Source organism: Camelus dromedarius, chromosome 15, assembly GCF_036321535.1.
Source record: "Camelus dromedarius isolate mCamDro1 chromosome 15, mCamDro1.pat, whole genome shotgun sequence".
Taxonomy (NCBI): Eukaryota; Metazoa; Chordata; class Mammalia; order Artiodactyla; family Camelidae; genus Camelus; species Camelus dromedarius.
The window spans coordinates 38,162,372-38,185,365 of NC_087450.1; the positions used below are offsets into that span (position 1 = coordinate 38,162,372).

The 22,994-nt window shown below is 33.6% G+C and overlaps 1 protein-coding gene across 2 annotated transcripts in view; it reads left to right on the plus strand.

Annotated features, from left to right (window-relative positions):
* The window catches only part of STRN (striatin), an 86,279-nt gene that overhangs the window by 7,020 nt on the left and 56,265 nt on the right, over positions 1–22,994 (plus strand). Inside the window, exons 1-2 of one of the 2 annotated variants that reach the window (XM_064494588.1) lie at positions 18,402–18,420; positions 20,164–20,267. In XM_064494588.1, coding sequence (XP_064350658.1) covers positions 20,239–20,267 — 29 coding nt within the window. In that variant the 5' untranslated portion in view covers positions 18,402–18,420; positions 20,164–20,238. Of the gene's footprint in view, positions 1–18,401; positions 18,421–20,163; positions 20,268–22,994 lie in introns of those variants that run through there. The other variant, XM_031466842.2, reaches the window with a different exon arrangement.

The following is a 22,994-nucleotide window of genomic DNA, read 5'->3' on the forward strand; positions in this document are numbered from 1 at the left end:
AAGATATGTTCCTATTTAGCCCGAAACTTTATTTACTATCTAAATCTACTTTTTCTTTGAATTTCAGTGGTAGAAAGAGACCTACATCTTTTCTCCAAAATCTTGGTAATTTAAGCAGAATTTGAAACAAACAAACCCTTTACTAATCAATCCTTAAAAGATGTTTGAAATGATTGGAGGTGGTTTCCAAGGGAATCCTTTGTCAACCTACTATCTACTTTGATATCAGCTATACTTTTTGATTTATGAGAGTTATTGGTGATATCCAGGTTTCAGTTCTGAGCCATTAGAAATCAAATTGCCCTTGGGGTCATTAAAGTTTCTTACTTTGGTGGCTATTTTGACAAAACAATTGATTGACCATCCTAATTTGGCAGTGGAAAATGTGGGCCTTAGAGTCAGGCAGCTCCATCACTTCTGATTTATAATTTTTCTGGGGCTCATTTTTTTTTTTAAATTGTAAATGATCATATACCCACCAAGTGAAATAGTAGTAAGGTTTTAAAAAGAAAATAATGTGAAGTATGTGACCCATAATAGGTGTCCAGTAAGTGGTTTGCTCTTTTTGGTTGAAATTTCTGTGAATAGAATGCATTTGATTGTATTATTTATTTAAATCACATTTTAGACTTGAAGAACTACTTTACGTGATCGGCTTGTCATAGTAGCTGCTTACGTTTTCTTTACCCTATTAGTAGTGATTTGAGGACAATAAACTGACAGTATTGGAAGTAGAGGGCAGGTCAGAGATGGTAGTAAAAGGTGGTAATAGTTTGTAGGCACTGAGGACTGCAGATATAATAGAGGAAAATTGTAGCTTGGGAGAGAAACCTGAGGCAAGAGAGAGATGTTGAGGAAGGAGGCAGAAGAAAAGAAAATGGGAGCAGCGGGGGGGGGGGGGGAGCAGAGGCAGACAGGAAGCAAAAACTGTGCTGCACTCATTAACCTGTTCTTAATTCCTGAGGGATATGTTATCTGCAGTCTTCATGTTAGCACTTGTACTTGTAGAATTCTAGGGCTGACAGGGATAGACACTAAGAACATTCTACCTCCTGAGGGAACTTAGAACTTGAATAGTCTCATCCCTTGTCTTTTAGTTAGAGCCCCAGAGGTGAAGTGAACTGCCTTGGGTTACTCTGTGAGTTGGTGTAGATTTAGCTGAGAACCCAGGACTCTCAGTGCTCAGGCCAGGGCATTGTTCTCTTACCATATGGGCTCCTTTTATTGGTTCCTCACCCTGTATGTAGCTGCCTCTGACCTGAAGTAGCCAAGTGAATTGTAATATTTGTATAATTAAGTATGCTTTGAATAACTGTCATAATTTAAATTCTTACAACTTATTTCAAGTTTTTCTTCTAAGTAGAAAAATTTAATAAAACAATTACATTGTAAGTGGCTTTAACAGGGAAGTCTTTAACAATTTGTGTTCCTCAAAAGTGTTTACTAGTGTTATCACTCCAGTTTAATACTTTTATTTATTTTTGCAGAGGGAATACTGACATGAACTGTTTGTTTATTTTTAATGTCTTCAAATTCGGATCTTTTCCAGCTTGCTCTGAGAATAGCTTAATTAAGTTCTGTACGTATTTATTAATACAGTTTGTGTTTATTGATCATATATCAAATTTTCTGTAGTGCTTTGGTTATTAGGTTATTCTAAGCTCATCTGTATTACATATACTATATTTGAACAGAATGATGTATCAACCGTGTATTTGCTCTCATGCAGTCAGATATTTGAGGAAATAAAACCATTTTCTTTGACAGGCTTAATGTTGTTTAACCTCTATTACAAAAATGCCTTATCTGAACAAGATAATAGAATATTAGAAAATACTGATATGTAAGAAGGAAAATTTATCGTAGAATTGACCAGAAGCAGTAGGCACAAGGAAAAATGAGTAGGTGTTTTGTTTTGGAGATAAGTTGTGGAGAAAAATAAGGGAGTGGAAGCCCTGGAATTCAGGTGATCTTTGGGAAATATTGAATTAGGTTGGGTGGAATAGGTATTTTGGGTGTGGTGAATAGGTTCTTGGCATAACTGCATATAGAGATCCAAGGAAAGGGCCAGGGGAGTGTTTCATTACTGTACACACAGGTTTTATTAGCACTCATTTACATGTGACAGAAATTGGATCCAATACCAGCATATCTAGTTAGGAGAAATAAACATGATGTCAGATTCCACAAGGGTGATACCAGTTTCACCTGATGGAAAATTACAGCTCAGTCTGGGACTTGTTCTCAATTTTTTTGCTTGTTTGTTTATACTTCCTAAATGAGAAGGCTAAGTAGTTAACAAAGGAGCCTAAATTATGGGCACAACTAAAACTTGCTCCTGAGGAATGTAGATTCATAGAGCGCTATAAGGAGGGAGCAAGGAGGAGCCTGGGGATCTGGGTCAGCACACTCACTGAACTTGAAATAGTAGTCAGTCAGGGAAGATAGTGCCGTGGTCCCAGTAATGGAGCCTAGTATTTTATCTGTTGTTTCCTCTCTTTCCTTTCCTTTTTACCCTTCAAAAAAAATAATAGTTTCATTTATTAAGCTGTTATCATGTGCTGGGTACAGTGGTAAGCACTTCACATGTATAATCTCTTTTAATCTTTGCAAAACTGTATGTGGAGCAGTATTAATAATCATTCCCTAATTCATAGATGAAAGGAGAGGTTAAATAATTTGCCGTAAGAAAAGTTTGAGTAATGGGCTTGGGCATAGTAAGAGAAGGAAGTATTTTGAGATTTTTCTTGTTCTCTCATGCTTCTGAGTCAACATATGAGACTGGGATGTTTTCCTCTCCCTTGTCTGTCTGGTGAATTTCTAATCAGCTTCCAACATTTAGTTTACTTTCTTTGGGAGACCTCCCTGACCTCCAGACACAATGAAGCTTCATGCTCCCCTAACAGCTTGTATATGTAAGACAGAAGCTTTGTTACCCAGTATCATCTGGACTGGTGGTTGGGCAGTAAGTCCGAAAAGATGGTTAAAAGGATACTTTAAATAATTTAAGTTAAAAATATATAAACACACAGTGATTTGCCAGTGTGAGACCAAGCCTGCTGACCCTTCACTGTTGTTTTTTTAGAATGCCAACTGGAGTTCTGTGTTGTCATTCTTCAATAAGCTATAAATATAATGCATTGTTTATGATTTCTAATTTTGGTTTTCCTTGGGTAAAGCACACTGAGTGCAAAATCGTAGATTTTTAATGACTTTTCCCCCAGTCTTTTATATTTGTTTCAACCATATCTAATTTGACAGCAGTATTTTTTAGTAGGTCTCCTTTATTGCCTTGTCTTTCTGAAGTGTTCAACTTAGTCTTTCTCTTCATCCCTGTATTTTGTTTATATAATATTTAGTTGAATTATCTAATCAAAGTGGTAAGTGCAACTGACAGAAACAGGTTTGGGAGGAAGTTCACTTGACTCTTGGTAAACCGACATGTTTGGATAAACTATAAAAGCTAGCATACTGTAGCTCTGAATGTTTATCATGCCTTGGGCTTTGGGCAGTGTTTTACAAAGGGACTAGAGGACACTGTTTAATCCGCTGGGTTGGTTAAGAGATGATTAATGGTGAGAACTTCTGCTGCATCTTGATTATACCACCTATCTCATACTTTGCATATTTTTTTCCTCAGTAGATTGTGAGTCACTTAAGGGTGCTTTTATTTCCCTAAAGTCTAGCAGCGTGACTGGCACATAGCAGCTGCTTTTAATAAATGGTTCTTAAATGAAAGAATCAGTGTATTAAGTTACATTGTTGCTGAATATGTATTAAATATATGTGTCTATATATGTATATCTTGTCTCCCAGCTAAATTGTGTCCTTAAGGGCAAGTCTCATGTCCTGCACTTTGACATTTACAATGTTTATCATAAATGTAGTGAATGCAGGATGCGGTTGTCCCTTGGTGTCTGTGGGGCATAGGTTGTAGGACTCCACTAAGGATACCAAAATCCACAGATGCTCAAGTCCCTTGTATAAAATGGTGTAGTACAGTTGGCCCTCCCTATCCCCTGATTCTATATTTTTATGTTGGTATATAGAGGAAGAGTGTATCTGTGTGTCTTGCTGCTAGCTATGACGTCTGCTATAAAGAGCCAAAAGAAGCAAGTGGCATTCTGTTTTTTGCATTGTTATGTAGAGCATTGCTTGAGCCCTGCCACATCATTCTGACAGAGCTCGTTTTAGGGATGCCACTGGCTTCATAATTGCAGCTTGTTGTTGGCTGCAACAAATGGTGCTTGGGTTTTGGTAGTTGCGTGTGTAGGTTTGTTTTCTTCTTCCTTTGTGTGTTAAACACCAACTGCCAGGGAGTGTCTTTGGCATTATGTCCTAAGAAGTCTTTACAGTCAGCAGGGTCATATGACTTTACAATTTTTTTCTTTTCTAAAGCCCATACCTTAAAATTTTATACACATTTCTTATCCCTTCTAAGTAAATAACAAATTGAATATTTTTTCCTTGGAAGGTAGCTCTTATTTTAAATAAAATATCTAGTTATCATTACTTTGTGTTCTACTCTTCTGATTTTGCTTGTAGTTGCATCACCAATATGTGATTTTTTAATATTTTTTGAACTCTACTTCTTTAAATAATAAAATAGAAATACCTCAGTTATCCAGAATTCAGAACGAAAAGTTCTGATTTTCTTAACACTAAGCCTACTTCTTTTCATCAAAAATAAAGTTTGGCTTTTCAGATCTTTATAGATAGCCAACTAAGTGAGAATGAGCGCAGAAAGTCTAAAATATGAAAATACCAGAGTGGCCAAAACCTCACAGAAAATTTTTGTGGATTAAAAAAAAAATAAAATTACACTTTTGCTTGCAAGGCTTTTGTTTGGAATCTTAAGCACATTTTGAATACCTGGCATTCCTCCTAGGCACTGGAGATACAGTGGTGAACAGGCAGATATGGTTCCGGCTCACATGGAGTTTGTAATCAAGCAATGAATCTTAACTTCAGGTAGACCTGAGTCCATTGTATCTATGGTAATAGCCACTGTGCCAATGCCATTTTAGTTTTTCCTGTTTAAAAACCAACCAACCAGTAGTAACAACAAAAGAAACCCCATCCTCAGCTCTCTAATCCATTCGTACTGTCATTCTGTCCCTTATTCTCTTTCATTTCTCCTTACAGACATTTACTCCCTTTAGTTTTTCACTAATCTCTTCTTTCTTTGTTCTCTTTCTCTTTTTTGGGTTATTCATTTCTCAGTCTCTTGTGATCTTGCTTCCAGTCCTCCATTCAGATTGTTCACCAGATTATACTTCTTTTTTCAGTAGTTACTTTGATTTAAGTCCTCTCGCTCTAGTTGATTCGTTTTGTTTAGATGCCTTATAAAATTATATCTAGTTAGTCCTGATACTTTTCCACAGTTACAATTTTGCATCTTAAACTTTTTGCTAATACCTTCACCAGGGTGACCTATTGCTTGAAACTCCATCATCCTTTCTAAAATTCTTCTCCCAAACCAAGCTGACCTTTCTCCCCATACCCAGTCTCTTATTTACCTTTTCTAGAAACAGACTCAGCTTTCACTGAACATTTTACTCTCTTGTCTGCACTCTTTCAGCCGTGTAAAATCTATTTTAATCATTTAATTCCTAATACTACTTGTTTTTACTCTGATTCAGGCCCTCGTCATCTCACATCTGAGTGACTGCAGTAGGGACCTTACTAATTTTTTACCTCTTGTCTTTCCTTTGGTCAAGATATTCTATACAGTATTGCCTCTAAGGCTTCTAAAATATTGATTTCAAGACATTCTTTTTTAGTTTTTGCTTATAATAATTTTCAAAGATCTCCATGATTAAGCTGTTTATATTTCCTACCTGTTATTTAGAGCATTTGTTCTAAACCAAAATAGTGTAATCTTACTCTGTACATAAACCATGCCTTTTTAAAAATCATTGCTCAGAAGGATTTGTCATTCTGGAATGTCCTTCCACCACCTCATAGTTTGTATTACTCTTTCAGATTTATTTGTTCTTTTTTCAAATTTAGCTTACGTCCCATTTACAACATGAAGAGTTTTTAATGATTGCTCCTTTTTTAGCATAGTTGATCCTTGAACAGCATGAGTTTGAACTGTGAGGGTCCACTTATATGTGGATTCTTTTCAGTAGTATATACAATACTACACCCTCCCAGGTTGGTTGAATCTGCTAATGCGGATATACAGGAACTCCCAGTATGGAGGGCTGACTCTAAGTTATACTTTCAACTACGCCAAGGGTCGGTGCCACAGACCCCTGTATTGTTAAAGGGTCAACTTTACTTGCTTTGTTGTTGGGCACTTAGAGTGTGCTACCTTATACTGTTTACTTTTTATGAATCTGTTTAATTAATTTAACAGATATTTATTGGCCATCTGCTGCAATGCCAGAGACCATTCTGGGCACTGGGGATATAGCAGTCAATAGCATAGACAGTCTCTGTCCTCTTGGGGCTTCAGCAACTTCCTCTGTACCCTATTTTTAAAAAGTTTCTAGCACATATCACAGTATGTGTTAATAATGACCATGTTAAAATGGAGTTCAAATTTTCAGGAAGGAGCCCCTGGCCTGATAATGCAGAACCCCCTTCCTTCTGCTGCTGCCTTGCTGCTCGTTAAAATACACTGATAACTTTACAGAAGAAGATGATTATTCTGTAGGATGAGGATAATATATTTTGGAAGGTGGCTGTTGTCTTGGATACAACAGTAAATTTTAAAAAATTAGCCAAAGTACTGCCTTGGAAGATATTAATTCAATTGTATACCATTAGTCTGCTTTGAAAAGGATGCAGATAAGCAGAATGCAGGCAAATCTTTTTTTAAAAAAATACTCATTGTCTTGGGATTGGTACTTATACGTTCTGTTTTTCACATATGTCGTCTTTGGTTCCATATAATCACAGAAGTTAAACTCTTTCACTTTATAGTTGAGGGAACTGAGGCTCAGAAAAGTTAAGTAACTTTAATAAGATCACACAGATCAGTGAGAGATCCAGGGGTAGGAATTTTCCAAATCACATCAAAGAACATTTAGTTTTTGGACAATACAGTTCAAAATTTGATGTATATAATTATGGTCCTGAGTTATCAAGAAAAATTAAGCTATGTTCGTTCACAGGCTTTTTTTTTTTGAAAAAATGAAAGCAAGTATTTATTGATCTTTTAGATTCAGTGTACTTCAAAGCTTAAATGATTTAATTTATATCAAATATTTTTTTACATCTTATAAGTCTTTCCCATTTTCCCTACTTTGTGTTCTTTTGTTTTACTTTTAAAGTGTTTGAATAAAATCTTACTTTTGACATTTTGACCTAATTTTTTATATTAGTTTTTTAAAATCAGGAAATGAGTGTGTTATGATAATTGAAAGACAGGTAGTTATTAATAAAAGCTTGTTTTAATAAAATGTGACTTCCCTAGTTGAGGAATCTATATTGATTTTTTAACAGTGCTTTTGTAAATTGTTATAATGTGAATTAGAGAAGAGATTTAGAGCATGAGTTACTGATTAGAAGCCAATTTTTTTACAAAAATTCTTTACTGCAAAAAAAGTTCTTATGTAGAATTCAGAGTTAAATTTAGATTTTCTTTTTAGGAACTGTCTGAATTGTACATTTAACAGTGTTAAAGAAAACCAAAGCCGGACAGTGATTAAAATGGTGAAAACAGATTTTAATCAGGAACTATTGCAATAAAGATACCAAATAATTATATACTCCAGAATGTTAAAGAATATTAATAGTTTTAATAATTTTAAAATAAATGCGAATAGAAAACACTAGCTGGGTTCAAGGCCAATTATCCAGTAAGTGGGAAAGCTGGGATTCACATTAGGTCTATTTAGCTATGCCTGTACTGCCTTTGAAAAGTTTCCTTATGGTCTCCTTTCCTTAATTTTTAAAATATTTGATTATGTGGAATATATTCCTTTGAGTGATAGCATACATTTTTTCTTTCTTCTGAAAAGTTAATCTTAAAATTGGAAGTATACTCTCTAGGTTTGTTGAAATACTCATTACCATGTTCATGGCCTTCAGATGTACGATCATAGTCTGTTTTATTTCACTGACTTAGTTCCACATATTTTTTGCCCACTCCCCCCACCTTCTGCTTAGTAGAAACATTCACTGGTAATAAATTCTTTTAAAGAATATGCTTTTTCTTCCTCGTACTAACTATAAATAGTGAATATTTTGTAACAACTCTGGTCACAGTCTGTAAGTTTCTTTTCTGAACTATCTTTTGAGGATATTCATTTATTAACTAACTTACTTTAAAATTATTACAGTCATTTCTATGCAACAAGTTCTCTTTTTTTAAGTGAAATTATTTCTCTTTCCCGGTTTATTCTGGGTCCTGCTGTCTTTATCAAAGTATGTTAGTATGCTGACCTAGAAAATTCTGCCATCATAAACCATATTCTAATCCTAAAATATGTAAGAACATGGAAATACTATTTCAAAAGGAGAATTTTAAAACACTCTTTTTATTTGTCTGAAAATTTGGTAGTAAAATGAAAGGTAGGTTGTGATAGCTGATAACAAAAGAAAGAAGAAAGAGCCTATAATCTGAATCAGAAGGGCATTTCTGGGGCTGGTGTAATAATATCAGATAAAAGCAATCAAATATTAGATAACTTGCTGACTGATAAAGCTTTCCCTGGCATTTAGAACTTGGAGAATATATGACCATCTCTTATCACCAACTTCCAGTTTTCTCACAGATATTTTTCATGGTTGTGTGTTTTTTACTGGCTTCATCATTTTGAAAGAGTGCTTATTAATCTTTTATACATGCATAGTTTTCTAAGTCCTGTTCAATATATTGTAAGTTTTATCTGTATATGTTGTATCAGTTATTATAGGATGGTGTTAGACGAAATTGCTAGTTCAGTCACTTAGTCATTGTTAATGTTTCACTGATCATGTGTTTTGTGATCATGATTTCTCCCTTAATCTCACATAATTTTCTTGAAATTATGTGTCATTTATCATTAGAATAAAAGATCATATGTAATTTATTGCTGTGCTCGGGAAGGAAAATCTGTGTGCTTGGGTTCTATTGTTACTAGAATGATGGTGTCTTCATATACCATACCATATAAAGACAGCATTTTTTTTTAAACATTTCTTTTTATTGAGTTATAGTCATTTTACAACGTTGTGAAGACAGTGTATTTTTACTGCCAGAAGACAGTAAAAGACTATCTTGGACTAGTGGCTTGCTTATATGCTAATTTTCATATGTCGGTACCAAAAGTTTTTACTTATTTTGATTTAGTGGTAGGAATTGTAATCCACATTTCATAGTGATGATGTGGTAGATGAAAGAACTGAAAAGTAAAAAATTTTCAAAGCTCTGTGGAAAAAAGTCTGGTTTATGGTAAATATATTTTATACTTCCAGTTTGTTTATTATTCTCTTAGTTATCTCCATTTACTCTGATTGAACTTTTTTCTTCTTAATCAAATAGCAATGAATAACTAGAATATTCTAAGGTAATTTGAGACAGAACAGTTTTGTCTATTTGTTTATATAGCAGTTGTCCTCAGTAGATTAATAATTTAGTAGAATGCAAGAATTCTGTCTTTATGTCCTAATACAAGTCAAGTGGTAGGCACATTGTAGACACTCAGTGAAGGCATAAATGGAAGCTTCTGCCTTTAAGGGTCTTATAATCTGGTTGGAAATGAAATAAATCATAAACACTTGGAAAATTTAATGAGACAAGAAAATAATTGTGTAATAGTCCCAATTAAATGAGATTAGTTACATACTGTGTTAAGCAGAGTGCCCTGGTACATATTAAATACTCCAAAGTACTTATTTGCTTGCCTTCTAACTGAACATTAATATAAGTGCCATAAAATGGTAGAAGTAGTATTTACATATAGGTTTTTTTTTTTCTTTCTATTTTGAGGTTTTCTTCCCTTTAATAGAAAGTAATAAAGTACTCTTTGGCTTCAGAAAAGGGAGGAATACTGTGAGTGGAGTATGCTGAGACTTGGACATTGGTAGAATTTGAAGATGAAGGACTTTGGGGGAGGTAGGGGCAGAAGAGAAGAGCATAAGCCAAGGCATGGACCTGGGAGAGTTCAGGACATGTTTCAGGACTAACAGATTGTCTGCTTCACTTGGGGCACAGGATGTGTGAGAAGAGATTGTGGAAAACAAAGCTAGGAAAGTGAGTTGGGATTGTGGATAGCCTTAAATTCCATTGGGAAGAGTTTGGGCTTTGTCTTCATAGCACCTTAGATATATGGTTCATAATTTATACACGTAAAATGAATACTTTAAATATAAAAAGTGTTGTCCCTTGAAGATTGCTTCTTTAGAGATTATATACCTATCAAAAGATACTTGATTGTTTTAAAACATGTTTAGAACTCTTTTGCAGTTTTCTAACCGTAAAGAAAAATTACAGTGAAGACTTGTCATTTGCAAATCCTCAGTTTTAAAAATTGAGAGATCCTTGCTTCCTCTGAACTTTATTTCCTTTGAGGGTCATACATTTCTTATATATACTCCTATTCTGCAAGTTAATATTCTTTTCAGTGTTGAAAGTTTTATTCCATTTGGTGGATAGTTTTTGCTTAGGTTGGGGTACTTCTTGAGTTAATTTAATGATTTGGGGAGAGGGGGATTTGGTGGACTTGTTCACATTCATAGTTACAAACTGTTACCAAATTTGACATTCTCTTCTTTTTTTGGTTAAGAGCTGTCATTTTCTTAGTTCTTATATTTTTCATCATTTTTAACACCACTACTAGAAGTTTGGCTTTCTTTGGGGTTGGGGGAGATATTTTTCATAAAGAAAGTCAGTTTTTTAAAAATATATTTTTTAAAGTTTTTGCTTTTTAACTTTGAGATGTAAATGCTTGGTTCAGTTTGGCTCATGTATTTACTCTGTGGATCTGGCCTCTGGCCTCACCGTTGTCTGAACAGCATGTCCTCTGGGTGACTTTCAAACAGTGATAACCATAAATATTAAATCTACAAATGTCAAGTTTGTTACATTGCATATCCAGAGGAATTCCTTCCTTAACTGATGTCTTATTTTCTCACTTGTTATTATGTATGTATGTATATACTATGTGCATTTTTTTTATTTTTCCAGCTTTATAGAGGTATAATTGACATATAACGTACAAGGTTAGCGTATATAGGGCATTGATTTAATACACTTATATATTGCATAGATACATTTTTTAAACTTAACTTTCTAGCCCCTTGTGCAAACATTAGGAACATTGGAAAAAATTTGAGAGATAGGAGGATGTACTGTGGAAATTGACTGATCGGGGACCAGAGGGAACCTTTGTGAGGACCCAGAAAACCTAATTATGTATGGTTATTTGTATAATGCCATTAGCTGATAATGTGGGTGTAATTAATTTAGTGCTTTTTGTAAGCTCACACTTAGGGAAGGAGGAATTACTTTGTGAAAGAATATTCCACTATTTCCTATAGCATTTTCAGATATAATGTATCATTAAAAAAAAAAACTCCATCTTTTTTGGAAAGAGATGTTAGGTAAATAAACAAAGTTTTTGGGCCATTTTTATTTATAAGGAAAATTCCAAGAAATTCACAGCTTAAGATAAAGCTAGCTGTAAATACCAGATTAAAATATAATTTTTAAGTTGAACATCAGTTCTGTACTTGACTCCAGAGTTTAATAGGTATCCCACTGTATTTTATTTGTGTTTATTTTTATATTCACTTCTTTTACTTGTAACTGTATTTCTGGTTCTAGTTGTATACAACATATACTACTGGTCCACATATGTCTTATTCATTGTACATGTTTCATCCACCGGCTGTGAGCTCTGTTTTACTTGTTTTGTTACTACCTTAGTCCTAGTGCAAGTGACTGTGCCTGGTACAAAGTGGGTGCTCAGTTGATACTGTTAAATAAATACATGTGAATATTTGAGTCAAACCCTCAATTTTTAGGAGACTCCACTGTCTGATCTTAGCTTCACTGTATTTATCTATGTGTGTTCTCATCTTATACCCTCACTAGATTGGAAGTGCATTGTGAGTAGCAACTTGGTTTATTTGTCTGTCCTATATTCTCATTTATAGTAATTTGGACTGTGGTGGATAGTAGGTATTCCCCAGAGACATTATTGAACTGAATGAAAATGGTTGATTTTATTTTCTTATGAGGAGATGGCTAAAAGTACAACCATACACAAGGAATTTGGAAGAGAATCAAAAAAGCTAGTGTGTACTTGTTTGTCAGCTTGAGGACATATATATAAGACTTCATCATTCTGTGTTGTAAGAGCTGGGGTTCTGGGACAGCTCAGTTCCTTGCTCTTTAGCAGCCTATTTGCTTTATTTTTGGCCTTCTAACTATGTCACAGATGGTGTAAGTCAGTGGTTCTCCAAGTGTCGTCCCAGAATAGCAGCATCAGCATCACCTGGGTACTTGCTTAAAAATGCATATTCTCAGGCCCCACTGCAGACCTGTTGAATCAGAAATGAGGATAGGGCCAGCCCAAGCAATCTGTGTTTCAGCTAGTCCTGCAGGTGATTCTGTTGCTAAAGTTAGATACTGCCAAGTGGTGACGTTGTCTTTAGTATGCCAGGGAAAAACAACTAGCAGCCTACATGTAAGAGAATAATATAATCCAAAACATTTCAGGGGAAATAGATGTTGTTTAGAGAATACATTAAGATATAAAGCAGATTATTGAAACCTCACTGTATGCTCTTCCTTAGCTTAAGTAAACTATGTTGTTGACTTCTACTTTTCACAAATTTCTCTTGTTATTTGTGAGTTTGTGCTCAGTTGACAGTGAGAACCTTAAATTAGGTATTTTCTGGCACTTTATTTTAGACTTTTGTAAAAGTGAGTGCTCTTTCCTCCCATAGCAGATGACAGAAAAACAACTGAAAAAATGTCCAACCCAAACTAGTATTTTGTGTACTTTTCTTTTTGAATATACTTTTCAATGATTTTGGTTTTGAATTTTAACCCTTTAAAATTTTAGACTACAAGATAGTTTAAATGATTTCAAAAAACTAAACGATATACTTAATATAATTTAATTGTTTATTAGATATTCCTGAGTATGCAGGTAAATCTGTTTAAATACAGCAGATTTATATTCTTTATATGTTTTCTTTTGACAAATTAGAATTGAAAATAATAAAAATAAATTTTCTATTTACCATGTAGACTTAAACTGTAAAATATCCAGTTACTGTTTTTATCTTTTTAAATTTCTAATGGTTAGGAAATCGGAGGCCTAATTTTAGGTATGTAGTGTAAAAAAACTTATAAAGCATTAAGAAATTTTTAACATGCATTTTCCTTGAAGATAATTTTGAAGTTTTCAAAAATATGTGCTATTACCATTAGGTTTACTTGTACAGGTAAATGGAAGAATGAGGACTTAAAATTTTACAAATTTTATTTGTAACACTTAAAAGTTATTTTTGTACCTTATCTATTTGATCAGATTGAATCTTTAGATTTTCTAATTTTTTCTTAAGATTTCACTTGCATTTCTCAATCTCATTTTTGTTCCTGGAACTCTAGAAAGTTTAGGAGAGTTTATGAGAATGTTGAGGTGACATTAGTGCAGGCTGAGGCAAGATTTCTGAAAAAAAAAGTAGTCAAATTGTAGCTTAATGATACATGGAGAAATATACCTATAAAAGAAAAAAGAAAATAGCTGAATTCGTCAGTATTTCATATTGCTGGAGAATATTGGAGTCTAGGAATATATTTGCTAACTAGAGACCTGTCTTTCTTACTTCAGAAGGAATTTTGTTGTAGTGATGTGCAGGGAGAACTGTAGGGAGCCTTTTGGGCCATACATTTTCTGTTATATCCTTGTTGCTAATACCCCCACTATACATTGAGTGAATGCCTTGAGTTTCTAAGTGGTGGTTCATTCATGGTCTTGTACTATCACCTTGCTTCAGTTTTGAGAATACTGTCCCCTTTAGGGATACACCATTTAATCTCTTGGAGCTTCTTTTTTCTCCTTTGTAGAAATAATGAATTTAAATACATCCAAGACAGAGTCTACATACTGGTGCCAAATCTGGTGACTGAATTTTGTCAGGCTTTATGTCTTTAAAATTTTCAGTTGAGACTTTTGTGCATAGTAACATGCCTATCATACAGCATTCAGAAGGTATAAAAGTGGGGCATGTACATTTAAGTTTAGTTTTAACTCCTATTCCTCTCCCTCCCAGCCACCGAGTTGCTTTGTTTGGAGACATTCACACTTACTACATACTTGTGAATCATTCCAGAGTTATTACCTACACACAGAAGCATAACAATATGCTTACCCTTTCCTCCCAAAAAAACCAAGTGGTTGCACACTACATACACTGTCTTGCTTTTTATTTATTTAATCTATCTTAGATATAATGCAGTATCAATATGTTTAGAGCTGTCTCCTTTGTAACAACTGCACAGTATTCCTTTGTATAGATGTATCTCACTTTCCTTCTATTTTTCTTCTTTTCTTTATTTCTATTCTCCTTTCTTCCTGCCCTTCCATTCTTCATTTCAGTCTTTTCTTCCCTTCTGTCTCTCTTCTTGCCCCTCCTGCCTTTGCAATTAAACAGTCCAGTTCAGACAACAGTATGCTGCCATATTAGGAGGATCTTTACCTAGGATTTAGTCTTTATGTTGAAAGGAATTAGCTTTCTTCTGTAAGAACATGGGTTTTAAGACCTTTTATTTCTAACTTTCTGAATAGAGTCTCCAGATGGAAAAAAAATGGACTTTTTCTTCCTCTGTTCTTGCAGGTCTTAGTTCAGGACCTAATTTTCTTCCAATTGTATTTATAATTTGTTTAACCAGTTTTCTGTAGGTGGACATTTGTATTATACATACATTCTTATCTGTGTCTTTTCAGTATATCATTTCACACATGTACAAATATATTTGAAGGATAAAAATTTGGAATTAGAACCGCTGAGTAAAGGTAGATGCATTTACAGGGTTGATAGATAATGCCAAATTGTCCACAGTAGTGGTGAAATGGATTTATACTATCACAGCCGACATACAAATGTCTTTTCCCCAACATATTATATTATCAAATCATTGGAGTTTATTAATCTAATAGAAAGGGGAAATATGATTACAATGTTAATTGGCATTTCTCTTCCAGGTGAGATTGAACATCTTTTTAATATGTTTGAGCCTTTTTTGTTTCCTTTCAATCAACATGTCCTGTTTTTCTATTGAGTTCTTGATCTTATTGATTGGTATGTGCTCGTAATACATTAAGAAAAGCAGATTTGTGGCTTTTGGATTTTCTTTTGACATTTGTCAAAAAAGAATTGTCTTATTTCTCATGATAGTTTTTCAGCAACTTTTAAATTTACCATATATAAATATTTTATTATGTGAGGTAAATTTTATTAGTCTTTTATGGCTCTGGGTTTTGTCATACTTTCAGAAAGACATTCCTAACCCTGAGATTAGTAAAACAAAAACAGACTCTACCTTTTTTTCTAATATTTTGGGAATCCTTTAAATTTTTTTGATCCTTTTGGCATTTGTTTTGATGTGAGAACTATCTTCCAGGTGGCTGTCCATCAGCAGGTATTGAATAATCCACATATATCCCACTGATGTGCAATGTCACCTATAGTTTATACTATATTCCTTTATATATTAGGGTTTGGTTTTGGATTGTCTGTACCATAGATTTGCCTGTTCATGCATCAGTACTTTTTAAGTGACTATAGAATTATAATATATTTTAAAATAATTTGTTTATTCTTGTTTATTTTTCTGTATGTACTTTATAATCATCATGTATTATGTTTTTAAAAAACACTATTGTTATTTTAATTGGGCTTCCATAATTTTTAAAGATTAATTTAGGGAGAAATAAAATAATCATAATACAGAATCCTCTTTTTTAAGAACAAATCTTATTTGTTCAAGTCATTTTTTTTGTGTTCTTTAGTAGAATTTAAAATATTCTTTGCATCGCTCTAATTTTTTTTTAGTTAGGTTTGTTCTAATTATGTTATCATTTTTGTTATTATAAATGGGATTATTTTCTTTAATTATATCATCTAACTGGTTGTTCTTATAGAAGCCCATGGGTTTCAGTTTATTATTTTATATACAATTACCTTACTAAAATTCCTGTTACTATTTTTGTAGTAGTTTATAGACTACAATTCCTTGGATTTTTCAGTTATCCACTATTATCATTTGCAAATAATAACGATTTTATTTCCTCATTTCTATTTTTAAACTTCTTTCTTTTTTTGAAGTATAGTTGATTTACAATGCTATGTTATTTCCAGGTGTACAGCATGATGATTTAGTATTTTTGTGGATTATACCCTATTATAAGTTATTACAAGATAGTGGCTATAATTCCTCATGCTATACAATATATCCTTGTTGCTTACCTATTTATACATAGTTTGTATTTGTTAATTCCATTCCTCTGTTTGTCTCTCCCCTATTCCTTCTCCCTTTTGGTAACCACAGGTTTGTTTTCTGTATCATTTCTGTTATGCATATACATTCATTTGTATATTTTTTGTATTTCACATATAACTGATATAATACAGTATTTGTCTTTCTCTGTCTGACTAATTTCATTAAGCATAATAGTTTCTAGGTCCATTCACTTTCCAGCAAATGGCAGAATTTCATTCTTTTTTATGTCTGAGTAATATTCCTGTGTGTGTGTGTTTGTGAATATATATATATATATTCCACATCTTTATCCATTTGTCTGTTGATGGGCACTTGGGTTGCTTCCATGTCTTGGCTATTGTAAACAGTGCTGCTATGAACATTGGGGTGTATGTATCTTTTTGAATTAGTGTTCTTTTTTCCCAAATTTCTTTCTTGACTAATGGCATTCACCACCATGTCTAGAACAATGTTAAATATTTGTGGTGAAAAATAGAAATCCTTGTTTTGTCCCCAATTGTAGTTACTTGTTGGGTTTCTCTAACATACGTGATGCTGACTTTAAATTGAATTGTTTGTAATTTATCTTCTTAAGAAAGTTGGCATAGTGTTTGTTTCAAAAACAAAAATCTTACATTGACAGAAAAGTTGCAAGGGCAATACAAAGAATTTCTTTTTCTGAACCATCTGAGGGCAAGGTGCCAAGCAACGGGATGGCCCGATGCCTCCCACCAAATACTTTAGTGTTTGTTTCCTGTAAACAAGTACTATATAAACCGCATATAGCCATCAAAATCAAGAAATTAACACTTACATATTACTACCATCTAATCCTCAGACCCCACTCATATTTTGTTTATTTATTTATTTTGAGGGGAGGTCATTAGGTTTATTTATTTATTTATTATTAGTTGAGTTTTTTTTTGGAGGTACTGGGGATTGAACCCAGGACCTTTCACACGCTAAGCATGCGCTCTACCTCTTGAGCTATACCATCCCTCTCCCACAGCTGTCCCAGTAATGTTCTTTTATAGCCAAATGTTGTCCAGAATTATTCATTACATTTGATTTTCATGTCTTTTTAATCTCCTTCAATTTGAAACAGTCTTTCATTGACTTTTATGACCTAAAGCTTTTGAAGATTACAGGAAAGTTAATATAAAATGTCCCTCAGTTTGAGTTTGCATGATGTTTTCATGTGATTGATTTCAGATTATACATCTGTGGCGGAAATCTCTCAGAGTTATTCTGTGATCACCAAGGAATATCACAGATACTTCTATTACTCCTTTTTGTTTGTTTTCTTCTTTTACCTCCATCTTCTTTGTAGTATTTCTTTTAAACACTTCTGGGATTTATTTTTTTAAATACTTAACTAATCCAATATGTGAATTGATAAGAAAATAGGAAAGCAAATGTACTGGAAATACAAGAAGTAGTTGGTGGATTGGGGAATGAGTCACAGTAGACTTTTTGAGTATTATAGGCAGAAGTGTCAGAATCACCCAGGACCAGTGATGGTGGCAGAAATACAAAACTAGCCAAAGGGTATAGAAACAAAGAAATTGATAATTGATTTTATTATTACTTTGGTTATATGATTATACTGATTAGGTTATTGTTTTTGTAAAAGCCATTTTGAAGCGTGTGTTCAAGGCCAAAGCATTGTTTGACCAAACAAGTTGGGCTGTCATGGTCTTTTGACAGGACATTTGTTTTTGTCAGCTTTAAGTGCATGTATTATTATTCTCCTTTTATGAAAACAATGATCTCATTGTAGAACAGTTTCAAAAGATTTTATGATCATTTTATGCTGTTGTCGGTATTTGATGTCTTTTCCTCTGTCTATACGATTGAAATCATTTTTGCCAATTTTTAATTAAGATGAAAATAATTCTTCTTATGATTACAATGTGAATTTTAAGAGCTCATTGAAATGAGAACAAAAACATGACAATACCTACATTGTGAAAATTAGAAGAAGCTTGGTGAGTTGGATTTTGTTTATTATGGTACTGAAAAAAGAGAAATGAGTGTAATTTAAACTAAGTAGAAGTAAGTTTAATGGCTTATTCACTAAACCTTGGTTAGATAATCCATAATTCCTTAGGGATGTGGTAAAGTCATCATTAAATGTAAATTCTTACTTGCTTAAGTGGAAAGCACTGTAGAAACAGAAATAATATTATCTGGGTTAATATAATAGAAATGGGAGGGGAAAGAATGTAAGAATAGTGAAATTGATAGCTATCTTTGAAGGCCCTTAAATAGACCTCCTGCCCTATTCCAAGTGGTGTTCTGAGTTACTTTAACAAGTAGTATTTGCAACATAGTTTTAGTTCCTTAAGTGGAAAGTATTATTTCAATTTTAAATGTCTTTTTAATTATTCTGGAGAACAGCTCTTTACTATCCCCTCTGTCTTACTGAAGACAAGAGTTTTACAGTTTGTTTCATGTTAAATTGTAGAGTTTTTTTGTTTTTATTTTTGTTTTTGTTTTTTCCTTTAGTAATTCTTGGGAGGGACCAGGAACCTATAGAGGGCCATTGTCTCAGATTTTCCTTTTCTCAACTTTCACTTTCTTTTCCCCTGCATGTCAAATCTGAATGAAGGTGAGATGAAAGGGATTGAGAAAAAGCAGCTATTTCTTTCTTGTAGGGGAGGTCCAGGATAGTCTTTCAACATAGTGAATCCATCATAAAATTTAAGATTTGGTGAAGCTCTGGAAACTCTTACTTTACAAGGGTATTATAAGAATTCATGATTTGACTTTACCCCCTTTCCCCATTTTCACTCTTTTAAAAAAAAAAAAAGTATGTAAGTTTTAGGTATATAGCATTATAGTTCAGCATCTGTATATGGTACAAAATAACCATCACCACTAGGCTGGTTACCATCCATCACCGTACAGGTGACTCCTTTCATCCTAACCCCTAACCCTTTTCCCCTCTGGTAACCACTCATTTCTTATTTGTATCTATGAATTTGTTTCTGTTTTGTTTTGTTTGTTCACTTTATTTTTTTCTTTTAAGATTCCACATATGAGTGAGATCATACAGTATTGGTCTTTCTCCATCTGACTTGTTTTGCTTAGCATGATACCGCTGAGGTCCTTTCTATGTCGTTGCAAATGACAGGATTTCATTGTTTTTTATGGCTGAGTAGTATTCAGTTGTGTATATATACCACATCTCTATTGTTCATTCATCCCTCGATGGACAGATAGTTTCCATATCTTGGCTATTATAAATAATGCTGCAGTGAACATGGTGGTGCATATTAGTGTTTTCATGTTCTTCAGATAAATACCTAGAAATGGAATAGTGGGTCATATGGTGCTTATCCATCTTCACTCTTTTTAAGAAGAATCTCCCTCAATGCCTTAAAAGACAAACCCTTCAGTAAACTATACTGTACTTTGCATATGTCTGCACTTATATTAGTATATAAATTTAAAATTTTAGACTCTTAGAGAATATAGACTATGTGTTGCCACATCCCTAGTCTGAAGTCTGAAGTAAAATGCATATATAGATGTCCTTTTGTTTGAAAAAAAGAAAAAAACACTCCCCCCCCTTATAATCCATACTTTTCTATATACTTTGTGATAGATATGTAAAAAGATATGCTTTTACATCTAATTGTTTTGTCTTCCAAAAGTTCTCTCTTCAGCTGAGTTTAAAAAAATGTATTTGGTCTAAACTGAATTTTGTCTTTCTTTTCCTTACTCAGGCTCAGATTGCCTTCCTTCAGGGGGAAAGGAAAGGTCAAGAAAATTTGAAGAAGGATCTTGTGAGGAGGATCAAAATGCTGGAGTATGCTCTTAAACAGGAAAGGTAATTTAGTAAAATGAAAGATAGCATTCTCTGTAATATTGGAATAATTTTTCTGTCATTCCTAAAACAAATCCAAATTTTAGTGTTATACTTTTGAATTCAGGAAATAATATCTGTAATAAACATTTAGAAACAACTGTATTATGTTAATTTAATTTTGTTATGAATCTTTAGTAGCAATGACCAATAAACTGATTTATATGAGTTTAAACATTTTAGCAACATCTTTTCTTCTACTCTGTCCTTTCTTAAGAAATGTATGTACTTCCTGAACTGTCAATATCTATTTATTTATGGAATTGAAGTTGTTTTTTTTTGAGTTGTCAAGGAAATTTCTATAATGCTTACTCCCTTTTCCTACCATCTAGTATTATTTAATTTGATGTTTTCTATCGAAAAAAACCTGTTCTGACAGACTGTGTTGAGAATCGTTTTATAGACTTTTCTGGTATTTTGACCCTTTGCTATCAGCTATGCCTATCTCTCCAGAAGTGAGTCTTATCTTTCTATTCTGCTAGTGTCTAAGATGTTCAAGAACTAAACTTGAGTCACAAGTAAAGGACAATAGGTCATGGATGAGAGTTTTGGATGTTTTCATATGAATTAAATTTATTTGTTTTAATGGATGGTCTTTGCATTTTTTTGTCGGCAGTATAAGACAGGTCTTTGTTTTAGATTATTGAATACATGATATTGTATTCAATATTGAATGATATTCAATATTCAGTATCATTGAGTGATATTGAAATTCTCTATTTCGCTTCACTTTTGATTACATGCTTTTTTCATTTTTTGAAGTTGATGAATGGGTTGTTTGCAAAACTACCATAAAATAACATTTGGCAGATGATATTTATGAGTATCAAGAAATAGATGAAACTTTATTAGAACTTGTGTTCACCTTCATGTGGGATTTTTAAATGGCACAAGAAATGAAAACAGATTGACCTCTCAGTGAAAAATAAGTAGTTCTTTTCATTCCTTGAGAGGCTGATTGAAAGTTATATTGGGAAGATAGAGGGGGAGAAAAGCAGTTTTAAAAGTGTGTAATTTGGGAATATTTGCAATTTTAAGCAATCCAAATTATAGGCATAATCAGAGAATGTAATAACATTAATAATGGCAACTATTTATTAACTACCATGTACCAGGCCCTAAGGCTTAAACACTAAGTAACTTGCTTATAGTTGCAGAGTTATGGTAGAGCTGTGATTCACATCCCTCTGGTCTGTCTGATTCTGAAGCCTGTACTCTACCAGTATATTATACTATCTTGTAAGTCAGAGAATTAAAATATACAAATACTAAACAAGGATATGGTGTGTGTGTGTGTATGTGTGTATCCCTTATCATTGACATTCATTAATCCATCTATCCAGATTAAGCACTGTGCTGGAATTGAGTTAAAACAAGTCACAATCCTTGTCCCTCAGGGCTTAGAGTAGCGGGAAACAGATTTGCAAACCACAAAAGTGCAGCGCAGTATGATAGTTGCTATGGGGGAAGTCTGTGCAGGGTACATGGGGTCACAAAGAAGGGAGTGGTTATTTGGATCTGGAGGGAGTGGAAGTAGAAAGGAGGGTGTAATTAGAGGAGGTGAAACATGAATAGCATCATAAAAAATAAGATGTTTGCCAGAGAGGCCAGGTTCAGGAAGTAGAGGATATGTTTGACATGGAACAAAGCAGTTTGGTGTATTCAGAAATTTGTGATTGCTGTGTTTGGAGGTAGGATGTTGATTGTGATTTGATAAACAGTAATGGAAGAGTTGGGCAAGATTCAGATCATAGAGAGCCTAACTAAAGGAGTTCAGACTTCTATTTATGTCAGAAGTTTTAAAAACCATTTTCTTCTAAAGTAATCTCAAATTAATAGAAGTTGCAAGAACTATATACCCTTCTACCCAGATTCACCAATTGACAACATATTACTGTGTTTACTTTTATCTTCTTCTCTCTTAATACTCACTTTTTTTTTCCTGAATCATTTGCTACTTATTTGCAGACATTATGCCCCTTTGCCCCTAAATATTTAAGGGAATATCTTCTAAGAGCATGGACATTTCCTTAAGTAATTACAGCTCATTATTGAATTAAGGAAGTTAATGTTGATATAGTTCTATTATCTAATATAGCCCATATTCATATGTTCCAGTGATGATCTTTATAGCATTTTTTTCCCACCAAATGTCCCCGTAATAATCTTTGTAGTGATTTTTTCCCACCTGGTCCAGGATCTAGTCTATGAATACATATTGCATTTAGTTGTAGTTGAAAGGTTTAAGCATGGAATAGGGTGAAATCGATTTTAGGCAGATCACTCTGACCTCAATATGGGGGACAGCCTGGAAAGATCTACTAACAGAGGCAGGAAGATTATAATAGGCCAGGCTGAGAAATGATAACATAGTAGCTGCTGGAGGAGGCATCAGCTATGAAACATTTTAAATAGAAAGAAGCCATAACATTTGGAGATGATTTGATATAGTGGATGAGGAAGAAAGGTCGTTCAAGAATGATTCCCAGGTTTTTGGCTTAAGGGAGAAATTTGAAAATTGCCAAATGAATTAAAAATAAAGAATTAGGATTGAAAAGCAGATATGAGAGGGAGACTCATGACTAGAGATGTATACTTGGGCATCATTAATATTGTGGGTAATGGGATAAGAACATTGAAACAAGCAGAGCAAGTATTGGGGGAGGGGAAGAGATTACTAGCAGGAGCCAT